This window comes from Mauremys reevesii, linkage group 1, assembly GCF_016161935.1.
Source record: "Mauremys reevesii isolate NIE-2019 linkage group 1, ASM1616193v1, whole genome shotgun sequence".
Taxonomy (NCBI): Eukaryota; Metazoa; Chordata; order Testudines; family Geoemydidae; genus Mauremys; species Mauremys reevesii.
In genome coordinates this window covers 239,731,738-239,748,922 of record NC_052623.1, presented here as the reverse complement: position 1 = coordinate 239,748,922, position 17,185 = coordinate 239,731,738, and the positions used below count along the sequence as shown (strand labels likewise).

At 43.5% G+C, this 17,185-nt stretch overlaps 1 protein-coding gene and 1 long non-coding RNA gene across 10 annotated transcripts in view; one reads left to right on the top strand and one right to left on the bottom strand.

Moving 5' to 3' along the window:
* The window catches only part of ITPR2 (inositol 1,4,5-trisphosphate receptor type 2), a 348,068-nt gene that overhangs the window by 34,322 nt on the left and 296,561 nt on the right, over positions 1 to 17,185 (bottom strand). For all 8 annotated transcript variants that reach the window (XM_039542701.1, XM_039542709.1, XM_039542739.1 and 5 more), the window contains 4 exons: positions 11,277 to 11,402; positions 7,887 to 8,062; positions 4,769 to 4,933; positions 1,617 to 1,812 (listed from right to left, as the gene is read on the bottom strand). In XM_039542701.1, the coding sequence (XP_039398635.1) occupies positions 1,617 to 1,812; positions 4,769 to 4,933; positions 7,887 to 8,062; positions 11,277 to 11,402 (663 nt within the window). The remainder of the gene's footprint in view (positions 1 to 1,616; positions 1,813 to 4,768; positions 4,934 to 7,886; positions 8,063 to 11,276; positions 11,403 to 17,185) is intronic.
* The window catches only part of LOC120407243, a 39,367-nt gene that overhangs the window by 3,480 nt on the left and 18,702 nt on the right, over positions 1 to 17,185 (top strand). The window contains exon 3 of one of the 2 annotated variants that reach the window (XR_005599856.1): positions 555 to 639. The exons of the other annotated variant lie outside the window; for it this stretch is intronic. This is a non-coding gene — a long non-coding RNA (uncharacterized LOC120407243). Of the gene's footprint in view, positions 1 to 554; positions 640 to 17,185 lie in introns of those variants that run through there. 2 annotated transcript variants of the gene reach the window in all.

Genomic DNA, 17,185 nt, shown 5'->3' with positions numbered 1-17,185 from the left:
CATTACATCTCCGTAAATTAATGAATCTACATCAAATGCTGCTACTTCTAATTGGAACAAAATGTATTCAAACAACGGTCAGATATGAAAATGTCAGTTTTAAAATCATTAGATAAATTATTCACAAAGGCTGACACTGAGCTGATAGTCAGTCTTCATGAATCTAGAATATTTAGGAGTTTTCAAGGATAAAAACGCAGTTTGGTACTCATTTGTAAATATGTATGGGTTTGAGTAAAACACTAATTTAACATTCCCAAAGTGGGTAAATGTGTACATCAACTTGATTTTATCAAAAACCAATTTCACCATGTGCATTGCAGACAATTTACTGCATTTCAAATCAGTTTTTCAAAAAGTTTAAGGAGCAAAAATGATGGCAAAAATCATTCATTCCAAATAATAGTCCAAAGTATAGTAGGCTGTTTAAGCAGTGAAAATGGATTCATTCTGACTTTTTCCCATCTGAGGAGTGTTAAGCTAACATTTTAAATGAATACAATATTCTGCTAACCTGACATCATCTAATACCATCCATATATTTTCTTGACTAGATTCTCATGTATGAATGCTAGCAAGAACACAACAAGCCACACAAAATCTCCAGAGAACCCAACAAGAGGAACACCAAAACATAGGGATTGCCACCCTGGATCAGACCAGTGGTTCATATAGTCAGGTATCTTGTCTTCAACAGTGGTCACAGGAATTTTCTGAAATTAAATTTCAAGTTCTTGATCTCAGCCTGGAAGTTGTTGGTTTTTTAAGTTGCATACAAACCAACTCAACCTTTTCAAGTGATCCAAATATGGAAAACAAGGTGTAGTTAAGAAATGTCAGATAGCTCCAAAATGGCTTTATCAATACTTCTCCCTTGGTATGCTCAGTATCCTGAATGAGCTTTGCCTTATTTGAATACATTTAGTTTTGAAATAACAAAGTTATGAATGTTTGGATAGTGTACAGAGCATGTGCAGTATTGACTAGATACTGCTACGTGCCAAGTGCCTTTTGTTAGGTATCAGGTGCTCAGCGCATTCAAGGATCAGCCCCTAAAGGAATTAATCAAAAGCCCATATTGTTTGGTCTAAAGGTAAAATTTTGACTCCATGATTTTAGTAGGGCCAGGATTTTACCCTTAAAGTCTGTGTATAGAACTTGAAGTGTATTTAACAGAAGTTCTATGAAAGTTCCATACATGAGGTGTAGATTTAACAATAAATTGCCACCTGGATTTAAAAAAAATAAAAAATCAGTCATACAGTTTTAACAGATTTAGTAGACATATACATCAGCATAGGGCAACATGCATAAAACAATACATTCTGTGTACAAGATGCATTAAAAAGCTATATTTAACTTACTATAACTTACTCTTCTTGAACAATAGTGAAGTATGTAATGTTTAAAATTCCAACGTGAATTGGAATGGGAAAAAAGTAAATGAATTAACTTGTGATACTAGAGTTAATCTATTAACGAGCCCTATGACACTGATTCTGTTCCCGTTGGAGTCAATGGAAAAACCCTCAGACTGACTTTAAAGGGAGAAGAATTATCCTCATAGAAATGCTAAATTTCAGCAGGATGATGATAATTTGAGGTAAAAGCAATACCTGCAATAGGTGTTCTGTTTTTCAACCGGTCCACCTCCATGATGAAGTCATCCTTCAAAAACAGGAACCCAACGATGGAGAAGAGGTAGACCAGGATGAGAGCTAGCACTGCAGTAAGGATAATGGAGCGGCCATTTCGGGTAACACTTTTTATGACATTGAGCAAAGTCTCCTCTCTGTACACCAAATCAAACAGCTAGAAAAAATATAATACAGGAAAATCTGAATAAAGATGACAATATGCAGATGCTAGTTGGGAACACCCCCTCAACTCAGGAAATACACCTAGGCCAAATCCTGACATCAGATACGGGCACATACAATTCCCACTGATATCAGTGGGCAAAGGGCAGAATTTGGCATATGATAAACTTTATTAACACACATTACTGTACAACCAACTTAAGAGGAATACTATACATCAGATATGGGCTGATCCAGACTTCGATAACATTCAGAAACAGGATCTAAACTTAGTAGTTTCCCCCCATATGTATAATGGGCTAAACCAAAATCCCATATCACAATGTCCCCACAGTACGCAGAAGAGTCCAGATCTAGATTTAAAATTTTGGGCCCATCTACTGTATAAATACAGTTAAGCCCCTGATTCTGCAAACATGCATATGAATAACCTAAAGTCCATTGAGCTGATGGGGCTACTTTGGTATTTAAAGTTACACGTGTGTCAGCAGGCTGTGCTTTATGAAAATGTAAAATTCATATTATTTGTGTAGCATAACCTGTGTTGCTAGGATTTAACTTTAAGGGGAATATACATAAAGATAAAAAAATTTCAATGTCAAGTTCCTAAACATAACAATTAATGATGATGAATTCATTTAAAGAAACTATAGCTTTTTTCTTTTATTATTCTGGTTTGTATTAGTGTTCTATAATACTTTGGGTCTTATCTTCAATATATGTATTTCAACTCCAAAATACACAGATTACAGCTATGAGATGACACAGAATGATTTATCAGAATCGTCCACATTAGAAGGCATTAGTCATAATTCATGAGATCTAAAATCCACACCCTTGAGAGGATTATTAATAGAGGAAAAAAAGGAAAAAAAATATCATTCATGCCAAAATATACAAAGCCTAAAATTAGGAACAAAAATAAGTTTTGAGTATTTCCACTACCAAGTGAATATATGTGTAAGTAACTAGGGAATGTTTACAATTATACCATGACTGAATCATGGACATTTGTCATTCAAAACCAGTAAAAACTTAGTCATATCAGTATTTCTTAAACTTTTTCACAGTGAGGTCTATATCTTAGGACTGAGATCCTTCCCTGGACAACCTCCCCTCTTGATAGACTGTTCCTGATTCCATACTACCTCGGTGGCAGATACTGTAATCCGTATTATAACATAGTGACTTTAGGACAATATTACAAAGGCAAAATTAAAATAAATTCTCTTTAACACCTTGTGTATAGGTGGTCAGTTACAGTCTCCATTTTGTCTCCTTGCTGTTTGTTTATTCTCCCTGGATGCAGGATTTTACACTATTGGAACAGAACCCCCTTTCATGCCTTGTAACCCCCCTTTGAATCAATACAGGCCACTTGGAACATGGTTGTATCATCTGGGGTGTTTGCTATGGTTATAATCTTGATGTTACCTAAAAGTCTGATCACAGTTGAATGTATACCAAATAAAGACCCTGTAAGACAGATCTTCACAAATAGACTTTACTGCCCGTTTTATGCCCCTCAAATGCAAAGTTTACATTTCACACTTCTTTTGGTTAAAAAAAAATCTCCAATATTAAAACTAACTGCTGGTCTGGTGAATCTCTCTCTTAGTTACACCGTGTTTAATGGTCTCTTACACTGAGAATGTGAGTACTCACCAGCATGAATGAGTTACAGGTGGGATGGGTGGGGACTTTCAATGGGACATAGACTCTTTAGTCACTTGGGTACTTTTAAAAATCCCACCCTATATAACAAATAATAGACTCTTCAGGAATATATTTTTAAAGCCAGGCCTTATATATTGTTTCAGGAACAAGAGTCACATTAATTTTAAAGCAGCTAAAATCCTGGCCCTAATGAAGTCCATAGATGTTTTGCAATTGACTTACTGGGGCCAAGATTTCATCTGGAGACTCTGTACCACATCTTGAAAATGTACACCACTGAGCCTACGTATGTCCTCACATATTAGCACAACTCCTGTTAACTTTAGTGACGATAGGACGGATATATGTAAGCACAGAACTAGATTTTGAAAATCTGATTTCAATTGGGGTTTTAGTAGAGCAAGGACTGAAGCCCTTTAGCATTGAAAGCAGGATCTATATGAAACTCTGTAATTACTGGACATAGACTCAATTATTCAGGAAACTGAGAAAAATGTAAAACTGAGTATATAACGAAAGGTGAAAGCCACTGAACTGTACCGGGGTTTATGAAATCTGTCCAAAAGGTTTACACACCACAGAATAAAATGGAAGTGATTAAAAACTACTTAAGAGCATCAAAAAGGGCTTTTATGAATACTCTTTGGCTTGAAGAGTTGAGTTTCAAAATCATATTTTGTATGGAATTACTTTCAGTACACCTGTATTGTATTATGAAAGGAATTCCACCTGTGTTAGTCGAATTGAAGAAAATGAAGGAAATGTATTTAAAATGTCTTCAGGCTACATGTCAGAAGCATCCACTCTCTCACCAACTGCAAAACAGTCCCATCAATTTATTAAAATAATTAATTACATTTATTCCCTACTGACTAAGGACAAACTGAGGAGAGCCCATTGTGCTAGGCACTGTACAAATAAAGAATAGTAGACAGTTCCTGTCCTGAAGAGCTTACAGTGTAACTAGACAAGACAAACAGAGGGTAGTGGAAAGGATACAGCATACGAACGTAGAGTTGGGGAGGGATGGGGGCAAAGAAAAGGCTATTTGATGATTTTCTGGAATGAAATGTGTAGACCTCTGTAACACAGACAATAAGTCCTAACGAAAACAGTAGCTACTACGGGCAGCCACATAACGGTATGCTAAAAATACCCATGATTTGGCATGATTTTGGCATGATTGTCAGGAAGAAATCAAAGACAGCTGCACGGGTAATGGTATTTTCTATTTTTGCAAGGTCTCCCGCTCCCCGGTGGCACATACTCACCAGGAAACTATAGAAGAATTCATGCACACAGAGGCCCAGCATGCAGACCAGGACGTACGCTACATGGTAGAGAAAGGCCATGTCCATAACGACGGCTCTGTAGCCTCGAGTGAATGTACCACGGTTTCCAACAAAGCTCACCAGAAATACTATTTTGTTACAAAGCTGGGGGGAGATTACAAGGCCAAGTTTACTACATCAGAACAATATTAGCATCATTGATTCATATTGTGATAGCGCCTCAGAGCCCCAGTCATGGACCAGGACGCCAGGTGCTGTACAAAGAGATTAAAAGGACATTCCCTGCTCCCAAAGAGCTCACAGTCGAAGCGTAAGACAAGAGACGACAGGTGCAGATGGCCAGACTTCACTAGCAGTTTGCAGAGCTGTTTTGCACAAAAGCTCTTGTCTTGCCCTTCCACTTCATTCTAAATATGCACATGGACATTATGTAATGTCATATCAGGAACACACAATACACTGAACAACATTACTCTGCAGCAGCCACCATTAGGAGTTTTTTCACATTGACTGGATGAGACGAAGTGAGACTGTTCTTAATGTTTTCTCTGAATACTGGGTGGGTGCCTCAGTTTCCCCTATGCCGTTCTTAAGTATCTAGGTGGTGGGAGAAGGGGGTGTGATTGTTGCAGAGCCCTAGAGGGCCGATGTAATGCTGGCTGGACAAAAAATGGCCGACACTGTCTCCTGGCAACTGATGACCTGGGCCCCTCCTCTACACATGTGCCAGCTGGAGGTGTTGGAGAACAAAGGGATCAGGTGACCTCCTGGCCCAGGAAAGGGACAAAGCCCAGAGGAGAAGGGTCTGGAAGGTGAGTCAGTTTGGGGCTGGCTGGGGACGTGGAGTGAAGTGCAGACCTGGTTGTCTGGCTGACTGCCCCCCAAAATGGACCCGGCGGAGGGGTCTTGTTCTCTGTACCTACAAGCTCTGGTTTAGACCGTGTTCCTGTCATCTAATAAACCTCTGTTTTACTGGCTGGCTAACAATCATGTCTGACTGCGAGGTTGGGGTGCGGGACCCTCTGGCTTCCCCAGGACCCGCCTGGCCAGACTCGCTGTGGGAAGCGCACGGAGGGGCAGAGGATGCTGAATGCTCCAAAGGTCAGACCCAGGAAGGTGGAAGCCGTGTGAGCTTCTTGCCCTGAAGAGAGTCTGCTCACAGAGAGGAGACGTCACCAGAGTCCTGACTGGCTTTGCAGGGAGCAGTTCCAGAGCCTCGCCCGGGCACTCCATGACACTGGGCACCTAAATAGTGTTACTAAAGCTGTCCTCTATATTTAATATATAGAATATTTAAGGGGTGCTGCAAAATCAGAGGTAACCCTCTTTAGGTGCAAAGGCAGGTGAACTGTCATTCACATTATATATACATATTGCTGTATCAGTCACGTGTAGCATACATATGCTTGCACATTAGGTAAGAAAACAAAGCCATGGAATGGAAATTACTTTTGATATAGATTAAGTGACTTTATTTTGGTAGCCTCAAGCCTGGTCCTGTCCCATTGAAGTAAATAGCAAATCTCCCATTGATTTCAATGGGTGCAAGATCAGGTCCCTGTAGTGTACATTCAAATTAAAAATACTGCATCTTAGCACTGCATACAATGCCAATAGTTTTAGACAGCATGGGCCAGAACTGGATCTCAGTTATACAGCGTATATCAGGAATAACTCCATTAAAGTCAAGGGAGTTGTTCCAGATTTAAGGTCTGCTGTTTACTATGGAATTCTTGGTTCTGTTCTTTCCCCTCCAAAATTTGTTTTAGAGTATGCAGCCACAGGTGCCAACTTCATGAGAGCTCAGCCCCTACCGGCAGGTCCTGCCAATCAGTTCCTCCCTCCCCTGCCTGCGGAGGCGCTGAGGGGGAGGGAGAGGAGTGGGGGCAGCATGAGGCAGAGCGAGGGTGGGGTGGGAAGAGGAGGGGCGGGGGCAGGACCTTGGGGGAAGGGGTTGAGTGGGGGTGAGGCCTGGGGCACAGTGGTGGGGTCGAGCACCCCCCAGGAATTAGAAAGTCGGCGCCTCTGTATATGGTGATATTCCTTTTAAAACTTTTCGGTTATCTTTGTAGTTAAATGTTATGTCAGTATTTGCTCAATTTCTTAGGTATTCCTTTTACTAATTACAGGGAAGTTAGGATTTAATGCAAATAACACAATAACATTATCTACTTGAAAAGGCCAAATAGTAAAGTTTTTAAAGACAACCACTATATGCATCTTGATACTGTCCCTTGAAAGTTAAACAGAATCAGGATTTGGGAAATGTTTTGTTTCCAGTGAAATACTGAATTTTTAATAGCATTCCTGCCCTTTTCTTTTAGTCCCCTGGCTCAGCTTAAGAAGCTGATCGTTCCTCTTAGCTGTATGCCTCTAACAACTTGCCATTTTTGGTCTTTGTACTTTCAATACCTGTCTGATGCAACAGTATATATATGAAGTATATCTATACAATGATCAGTTCCCTGGGGGTCACGGCAAAATGTACTTAGTTACTATGTGATATATTTCCACGTCATTAGTAGGTTGGTAGGGCTTCTTTCGTGCCTTAAAACATTAAAAAATAATTAGAGAAGGAAATCTTTTCAAAGAATTTGGAACTGAACCAGCGCTACAGTATGTAGATATGCCACCATGAAATGAACAACAGGACTGTAATCCACATTTGGTGGCTGTGGGACTCTTTTTATTGCAACTCGATTTTTAGTTACAATACCCTTTAAAAATTATTCAATCAAACTTCTGAACTATAACGTTAGAGCTACAGGGCCAGATTCTTCACTACACCTGAGCTTTGGTCAGGTATGTTGGGGTGGGAGGGCGGGCGGGCTGGGGGGGAAGGCAGGTGAGACTGCCAAGGGACTAGTTGCAGTTACCCAATCCCATCCCAGCTCTGATGTAACATAAAGCTGCTGTGATTCAACAGAAATTTAAACAGATACTTATTAGAACTATCATGAACCCAGTTGTGCTAAATGTGTGCGCAAAAGCAGATGTGGAACAGTACACAGATCTCAGACCTTGCTTTTTTAAAGTGTGGCCCTTAATATTCCTGCTTCTATGGAAATGGAAATTATGCTACTTTTAAAGTACTTACATTAGCAGCACCGAGAAGTATCAACGTAGGCCCAAGTCCTATTGTGTATATAGACCTGAGAATTACAGACACTAAAAAGGGTCGGATACCAACAGGCTTGGAGAAGAAAAACAACATAGCTGTACAGACTGCCACTGCTATCCAAAGGAGGACTGAAAACAATGGAGAAAGTGTGCCTGGAGAGAGAAGAAAGGGAAACGTTAACCCTTTTGGAAAATCAGTTGTGTGTCAAGAAACAACTCTGACCAAAGCTTGGTTCCTTGGCCAGTTTACCTACCAAAGTGAATGAATCATGCAACATAATTTCTGACCATAACTTTGCATGATCATAGTGGAAAAGACTTAACATATTAGGGTTAAGTTCAGACAGCTCTAATAAGGATAGACAATAAAGTCTTCATTAAATCTGTGGATTGCTCAGAAGAGACAACTTGCCAGTCTGTTGTAGTGATCTGCCAATCAGTTCCCTTTTGCAAAGCTTATTAGGGCACCTTAGCGCTAATGTAATGATTGTACAAATACAGAAATATCCTATTATGTCCTACCATGAAACAGTATAGTCAAATATTTGGACTGTGTCAATATACTACACTTACTTTTCACATTATCAAGTGCACAGCCAGCATGGGTGTGGCGAAATGGTGGTGGCTGGGAAATGTGAAGAGGGCAGTTAAAATAGACTCAGAATAGAAACAATGGCAACAGCTCCAGGGCTAAGTAATATCACTGGGATTAGGAAAAAACCAGAGACAGCCCCTGGTCTCCAAATTCAGAGTGCATCCAAACTTTCTCCAGACAATAAGGTGTTTATATGCTGGCAATTGGTTCAAGTCCAGCTCTGTAAAATGATTTTGCTACCAACTAGAATGGGAAACTTTAACAAATCTGGAATATACCTTTAAACTGGACATGAGGTCTTCATTAAAAGATAGGTCCAAAGCCCTCAATATTTCTTTAAAAAGTCATTTCCCCCCCCCCTCCTCTGTTCAGGTCAATCAATTAAATTTAACAGGACTTGCACCAGTAATAACATGTGCAGACATGCACAGCTGAGGCAAGGAGCCGTTGTCTGAAGAGCAGTTTCACTTATATCATATGATGCTGGAATTGCAGAAGTAAATTAAAAGAACATTCTTATGCTGATTAGGTCAACCCGAGCACCTCAGACACATGGCTATGGGCTGATTTACCCAAGAAGAAGGGGGGGAAAAGGTGAAATAAACCCTGGCTCTAGAGTTAGTTTTCTTTGGAGGGGGAGGAGGGAGAAAGGAGTCTGTCTCATGACTATTCCTGCTTGGCCACACCCATATTTGTTGTCAATAAATCTCTACTTACAATTATCTGGAATGATGGGATTTAGAAAAGTAAACTGCACTGTCACTGAAACCACTGGATTATTGAGGCTGCTTAAACTAATACTAGACATGCTTGCAGTTCAAACTAAGTGTTAATACCTACTGATTGCAGCCCAGAGGATTTTACAGAGTGTAAAACTTTCAGATTAGCTAAATAGGTCTTAGTTTAAAAGGTTTAGTTTTAACTCTTTATTTCTTCTCTGTTATTCTTTATGGTCTGGAACACATACATCTGAAACAAGTCTAGACTTTAGAAAATTGAGAGCATTGGAGACTAAAATCTTCTCTGTACAGAGCAGGTATATATAGGAGGAATCTCAGCTCTAAAAGCGTCCCTTCATATCCCTGCTCATGTGCCTGTGCTGTAACCTGCAGAGACCACCTCAGGGGTGAAAGGGCAGTTCAGTCTCCCTGCCAATAAACTTTAATCCTCTGCCTCACTGTTGAGTCTAACAATCAGACCCATCTGTTTGTGCCAATTATGTGTTTGGGAAGAGCACGTGTACCCAAGACCCTGGACTGATTCCACCCACTCCATTCACATGAGCCATCAGATGGACTGGATGTGAACCAATGACCTAGAGGTGAGTGGCTCTCTATTCCATTACCAATCTCTTGAGTCAGCCAGTCCCCTTTATCCCCATTAAGCATGTTTAGGCTACAAAAACAAGTCTACAGTCATTTGATGGAATATATTATGCAATATATTTCTTATGATTTATGATGAAACAGGAAAACAATCACTGCTTTTAAATACATCATTGCTTTTTTTATCTACTAAATCTGTCATTTGCAAATGATGTGTTATTTTATCCTCATAAGCACAGCAGTCAAAAACTGACAAATGAAACATATTTAAAATCATTTCATTCCATATCATGCTCTCCTAAATGGCCACTGAATATTTCCGTACATTTTCAAAGAAATGCAGATGATTGATCAGATGCAAAACTCTCTGACATCAATGAAAAACTTTCCATTCTCTGAGGTATGGCTTATATTTGAGGATTATATTTTAAAACATATTCTCTGATGTATGGCAGTGTTGCTTTTTTTTTTGTTTCGCAAAGAGTCCAGATTAAAAGACACAAGAGAGGATTAAATAAAACTTTGAATTTCTGCAAAAAATTTGAGGTGAGAACAAAAAAGTTTCATGTTTTTCACAAACTGATAACTGTGTGATTCCTTTGCCAGTACTGCACATTTTTTTTCTTAAAATCCATTTAGTGATTTATATAGCACCCAAATGTCTGCTAGAGGTTTTTTTTCTGTAATTCTGGTCACCAGTATTGTCCTTTTCATGGGATTGATACCAAATACCACATTGGCAACCGCCCAAACCCATAGCAGCAATTAATACTATGGGTAGGTCCATACTTACTGCGCGGGTCGACGTGGTGAGTTCGACTTCTCGGAGTTCGAACTATCGCGTCTAATCAAGACGCGATAGTTCAAACTCCCCACGCGCTCCGGAATTCCACCACCGCGAACGGCGGTGGCGGGGTCGACCTTGGAGCCGCGGAGTTCGACCCCGCCACGTCTGGACGGGTAAGTCAGTCGAACTAAGGTAGTACCTTAGTTCGACCCCCCCCCCGTAGTGTAGACCAGGCCTATGTCTAACAATTCCAGCACATTTTTTCCCCATGAGATGCCTACAATATATAAAAACACACATAGAATCAACTCATATTATATCATACAAGGTTCAGGAGCAAATAGGTCTATTTAACAGGATTTTCAGCTGTGCCTGTGATTTTGGGTGCCCGGACTTGAGACATCTTATCAGAGCCTGATCTGCAGAAAGTGCTGAGCCTCTGAAATTCAGGTCCCATTAAGGTGTCCCAAAATGGGCATCCAAAATGACTAGTGAATTCTGAATATCTTAACTGTTCTGTTTATGTTATTCAAGAGCTTTGCAAGGCAGAAGGAGAGTCACAGAAATTGCTGTTTAAGATGCAGTGATGTGACGGCTTGTGTTGCTTTAAAACTGAAAAAGTTCACTAGTAGAAGAAAAAAAAAAAAAAGGATTACTTGCCTTCATCTCCATCATCTCCAAAGGGGTAGAAGAGAGCAACTGCTAAATTGATGAATACAGCCAGGTTGAAGGAAATGGTCCCCCAGAGGGAGATGTGTCTGGAGAACCAGAACAGGGCTGGGTTATCTAGGAAGGAGAGAAAAGCAGCATTGGAGAAATGATAAGGAGATGCATGAGCTTACGAGCAACCAGGGCCGGCTCCAGATCCCAGCGCGCCAAGCAGGCGCGTGGGGCGGCATTGTCCTGGCAGGGCGGCATTTGGCTCCGGCGGACCTTCCGCAGTCATGCCTGTGGGAGGTCCGCCAGAGCCCCGGGACGAGCGGACCTGCCGCAGGCATGACTGCGGAGGGTCCCCTCTTCCCGCGGCTCCGCTTGAGCTCCTGCAGGCATGCCTGCGCATGCTCCACCGGAGCCGCGGGACCACGGGACCGTCCGCAGGCACTTCTGCCCCGGCCGCGGGGCCGGGGAAGGACGATGCGAGCGGCGCAGCGCGCAGCCCTGCTTGGGGCGGCGGAATTTCTAGAGCCGCCCCTGCGAGCAACCACTTCATGCGAACAAGAAAGGCAGCTTAATAGAGAACAGTAAAGTAAAAAATAAATATTCAGGATCCATAATGAACTCAAAAATTAATACTTAATACAGGTTTAATAGTCCTAGAATATTGTATTTACATGGCACTTTTCCACCCAGAAGGATCTCAGTATTCTTTAGTCTAAATTACTACCCTCTGGGGCTTACTAATGAGAGTTTTACCTGTGTTAAGTTTGGAGGCCTGGACCTTTTGTGAAGGAATCATGTCACTTGACACTGAAAGGGAAGGGGAAATCTGTGGACAAATGACTCCCTGTATGCTGCACAGGAGTGCAGGGAAGAGGATGTTTTGGTGAAAGATACCAGAACACAGACCCTCTGTTACAAAAATGCAATGGGTTTTTTATGACCTCACGGGACAGTCAAGTCTTTTCCAAACAACTCACTGAAACCACATAAATCACAATTTACCTAAGGGAGAGGGGAAGGATCAACCCTGCCAATAAGGTTCTAGGGAGTCTTAGTATTTTACATGCAGTGCTCAGGCTTCTAAGTCCTCCCTCCTAACTAAACAGATCTGTTCTACAGCAACTCCCTGCTTAATGTTGTAGTTGTGTTCCTGAAAAATGTTACTTTAAGCAAAACGATGTTAAGCAAATCCAATTTCCCCATAAGAATTAATGTAAACTGGGGGGGGGGGGAGGAGGAAGGGGGATTAGGTTCCAGGGGAAAAAAAATTCGTCAGACAAAAGACTATATATTTTTATTATATATATATATAGAGAGAGAGAGAGAGAGAGAGAGAGAGAGTGTGTATGTGTATCTAGAGAGAGAGACATATCTATATCTATACACATATACACACATACACAGTATAAGTTTTAAACAAACAATTTAATACTGTACACAGCAATGATGATTGTGAAGCTTGGTTGAGGTGGTGAAATTAGAGGGTGGAAGAGGGAGGTATATTTCCCAGGGAATGCCTTGCTGCTAAATGATGTACTATCACTCGGCTGAGCCCTCAAGGGTTAACACGTTGTTAATGTAGCCTCACACTCTACAAGGCAGCATGAATGGAGGGAGGGGAGACAGTGACACACATCTTGTGTGTGTGTGTGTGTGTGTGTGTGTGTGTGTGTGAGAAGCACACTGCCCCTTTAAGTACGCTGACCCCACTCCAAGTACACTGCCTTTGTAAACAGATCAGCAAGTTGAGACAGCAGCTGCTGCCAGCAAGCTCCCTCTGTTCTTAGCCCTGTGTCCCCTCCCCTTCTCTGTGGAGATGGGGTAAAATAGTGGACCAGGGAGGACACCCTGACATTAGCACCCCTCTTTCCCCCCCTACCTTGCACAGTAAGCAGGAGACTCCCCAAAGCAGCTCCAAGGCAGAGGACAGGAGCAGCACATGGCAGTTGGGGGAGGGACAGCTGAACTGCCAGCAATTGCTAGCCTGCTGAGCACAGGGAACTTAGGGGAGCAGGGAGCTGACAGGGGGGCTGCCGGTCCACCCTGGTTCCAAGCCCCCACCAGCTACCTCCAACGGGCTGCTCTTCCTGCAAGCAGTGGACAAAGCAGGTGGCTGCCAAACGACATTATGAGGGAGCATTGCTCAACTTTAAACGAGCATGTTCCCTAATCGATCAGCAACGTAACAATGAAACAACGTTAACCAGGATGACTAAGTGAGGAGTTACTGTATTTTGGTAATAGCACCTAGAGGGCCTATCTGAAGCCAAGGCTCCACTGTGCTACAGGGCTGTACAAACACAGTTAGAGCATGTCTACACTGCAATTAAACACCTGCTGCTGGCCAGTGCCAGCAGACTCAGGGTTTGGCTACACTTGCAGCTGTACAGTGCTGGGAGTTACAGCTGTCTTCGTACAGCTGCGTAGGGAAAGCGCTGCAGTGTGGCCACACTGACAGCTACCAGTGCTGCAGTGTGGCCACATTTGCAGCGGTGTTGGGAGTGGTGCATTATGGGCAGCTATCCCAGCATTCAAGTGGCTGCAATGTGCTTTTCAAAAGAGGGGGGTGGGGTGGAGTGTGACAGGGAGCGTGGGAGAGAGAGAGAGTGGATTTTTGGAGCTGACACTGTGTGAGCTCCCTGCCTTGCAAGTTCCGACCCCTTCCCCCACCCCTCTCTCATTCACTAAATACAAATAGCCACCTTTGTTTTTTTCCTCACTGACCAGATAAGCAGCTGCTCCAAAACGGACCCGCTCCCACTCTGGGCTGCTTCTCTCCTCAAGCAAACACTAGCTGTGGACATTCATCCCCCTGCCTGCCTCTGCTCGAGCAAACAGGAGCTGTGTTTGTTTTTTAGATAAGCAGCTCCGGGAGCCCCGAGTTCACAACAAAACAAAGAGGCATCACAACAAAACAAAAAGTGTTATCTTTACTTAAAAGCATTATGGGAAGGTTCCGGAGGTCAGTTACAGCGCAGTAAGATTAATCACTGTTTACACTGGCACCCCAGCGCTGCAAGAGCAGCGCTGTTCTCTTTATTCCTCTCGTCGAGGTGGAGTACAGCCAGCGCTGCAGCCAGGGAGATACAGCGCTGTATGTGCCTTGCCAGGGTGGACGGGGAGTAAGTTATAGCGCTGTAAAGCCACCACCAGCGCCGTAATTCTCCAGTGTAGCCAAGCCTTTAGGCTTACGGGGCTCCGGCTAAGGGGCTGTTTAATTGCAATGTAGATGATATTTGGGCTCAGGCTTGAGCTCTAGGACCCCATGAGGTGAGTGTTGGACAGGGCTGGATTAACTTTTTGTGAGCCCCCCGGGGAATGATTGTAAAAGGGGCTGGGGGCAAAAGCACAGTGGGGCAGGAGTTAGGGTTGGTCCCTGGAGCAAAGGGACCAGGGGTAAACTGCAAGCGCAGCAGGGCTGGGGAGGGGGTAAACAGGATCTCCCCCCACAGAGTGGGTACCTACCTGGTTCTGGGTGGGCTAGGGAGTGGAGAGGAGCTAGTGGGCAGGGCCATGTCTGCTGTACTGCCCAGGTAGGTTGGAGACTGTGGGGATCAGCTGACAGTATCCCCAGCCCAGGTGACGTGACCCCGTGGCGGATTTAGAGTTAGTGGGGCTCCTCGGCCCTGTGCCCAGCTTCATTTTTGGGGCCCCTCCTTGGGACCCAGCCAAGAAAAAGAACATTCTCTCTTATCTCACCCCACCCCTGTTTTTCATTCTTTTTTCCTTTATCCTCCTCCTATAAGTAATAGAAAGTAAATGAAAATAAAGTGAGGTACCTTGATTGTTCTTGAGTCTAACTTATTTCTCCACAGACCACTGGAAAATCACGGAGGGTCTCGATGGACCACTTAATGATCTTTCCAAATATTGTTTGTACCGTTAGCTAACTATTGTAAAGTGCTTTGGATAAGAGCGCTTTATTAAAAAAACGTAAAAAACGTTGGGGTGCAGGGTCTGGCCAGGAGCTAGGGTGAGGGAGGGGGTTCAGGGTTGGGGAAGGAGGTTGGGGTGTGGAGCACTTACCTGGGACAGCTCCGGTTTGGTGTGAGGGGTGCAGATGGGAATGGGGGGTGGGTGCAGGAGCTCCTGTTTGGTGCTCAGAGTGGGGTGGGGATGTGTGGAGGGGTGCAGGAGTCAGGACATGGGGTATGAGGGGGCTGGGTATGTGTGGGGGGTACATGGCAGGGGACTGAGGAGGTGTGAGGGGGTGCGGGAGTCAGGGCAAGGGGCTGGGTGTGTGTGAGGAGGGTGCAGGAGTCAGGGCAGGGGGCTGGAGGTGTGGGCTGGGGTCGTGAGGGTGCTCATGGCAGTGGACTGGAGGGAGGGGTATGCCCCGCCCCCGCCCCTTCTCCTGCTCCCCTGAGCGGCAAGTGTGCTGAGGCTCCACTCTTCTCCCTCCCTACTGCCTGCAAACAGCTGATCGGCGGCAGGGAGATGGGGAGGGGAGGGAACGTAGCACCCTCCGGAGAAGAGGCCAGGCAGAGCCTGCCCTGCTGCAGCAGGAGCCGGCAGCATCAAGCTTCTGCCCCCACAGGAGAGAGATGGGGGAGGGGGCCAGAGAAGAGTGGGTCGGGCCGGGGCCCCTTTGGACTGTGGGCCTGGTGCCATGGTAAATCTGGTACTGGTTGGAATCATCTTAATATATGGTATTTAAAAAAATCTCTAAAACATGTGAAATTTAACCATTTGAAGATTACATATTTCTCAGGAAATTATAAAGACTCTTAGAGTGCTCTGAATTTCCTGTGCACATGAAAAAGGCACCCTTGACCTTCCGGGATCTTTCTGCCAGCTGTAGGGCTTCACTTGCTATCATACTGTTGAAAGTGACTAAGAACATAGCTGACTCCTCGAAACTCCTCAAACGGGAGCTTTTTGTCTCAGAGTAAGGTTGGCTTTAATTACCCACAATTAGAGTCAGCTCAGACTAAACATTAAGATTTCACTTGTGGTAAAATTAGGCTGTTAACTTCTGGGTTTTAAGGATCTGGAGCCTTTGCATGAGGCATCCTCTCATTTCGAGCTATTCAGCATTGTACGATAACATAGCAACTCAGACACTGGGGTAAAGATTAAATAGCACTTGAATGTATATTGCATTTTCAAACAAAATAATAGGAAGGCTTGTTAAGTATTCCACAGATGAAAGGAAATGTGGGAATTTCTGGTTTGGATTAAAAAAAACCCTAATGTATGCTTGCTTAGCATTACAGAGGTCAAATCCAAGACTGCACTCTCTCAGACAACGGTTGGGGGCTTGTGTGTGTTTGTTGGTGTTTCTTTTAACTGGGATCCCAGTCCTACTTTGTGAGCAGAATTATTTTGAAATAGAAACTACAGCCTGGGAATTAAATTCACAAAAACTACAACCCAACATCATGTTTTTAGCGGTGGTAAAAGCTTTGAGTTAATTCATTCCACTCTGGCGAGCCAAATCCTCCCGCAGTTCTGCCCATATCTGGTAATCTTCACTTCCTTCCTAATCAGTTGAGTAATGTTGCTGTGAACGGTCCAAGAGCTGCTGTATTCTAGCTCTGAGGCTTCTGCATTTTAATGGTGGGTGAAGAGATCCTTATAGCTATATCTATAGCTATATCCCACTTCCTTATCAGGAGTGTTGTGAAGCTTAATTGGTGAAAAGGCTGGATTTACCCTAGGAGGTGGACAGGGCTGCCATCTGCCACCTCCTGAGATGCTAGAAGCAACTTCACGCCTACGGGAGGTCAGATGGTAGCACCACTTCTGCCTCCCCTGTGAATTCCATCCTGGTGGAGCAGCTCTAAGTTCTATGTGGGGTTTCTGGGAGAGACACCCATGGAACCAGCCAGCTTACCCTTTGTGTTCTAGCCATGTCCCTTCTGAAACTAGCGCCACCCACTTTTTTGCCTGTGCCAGCTGGAGCTGTG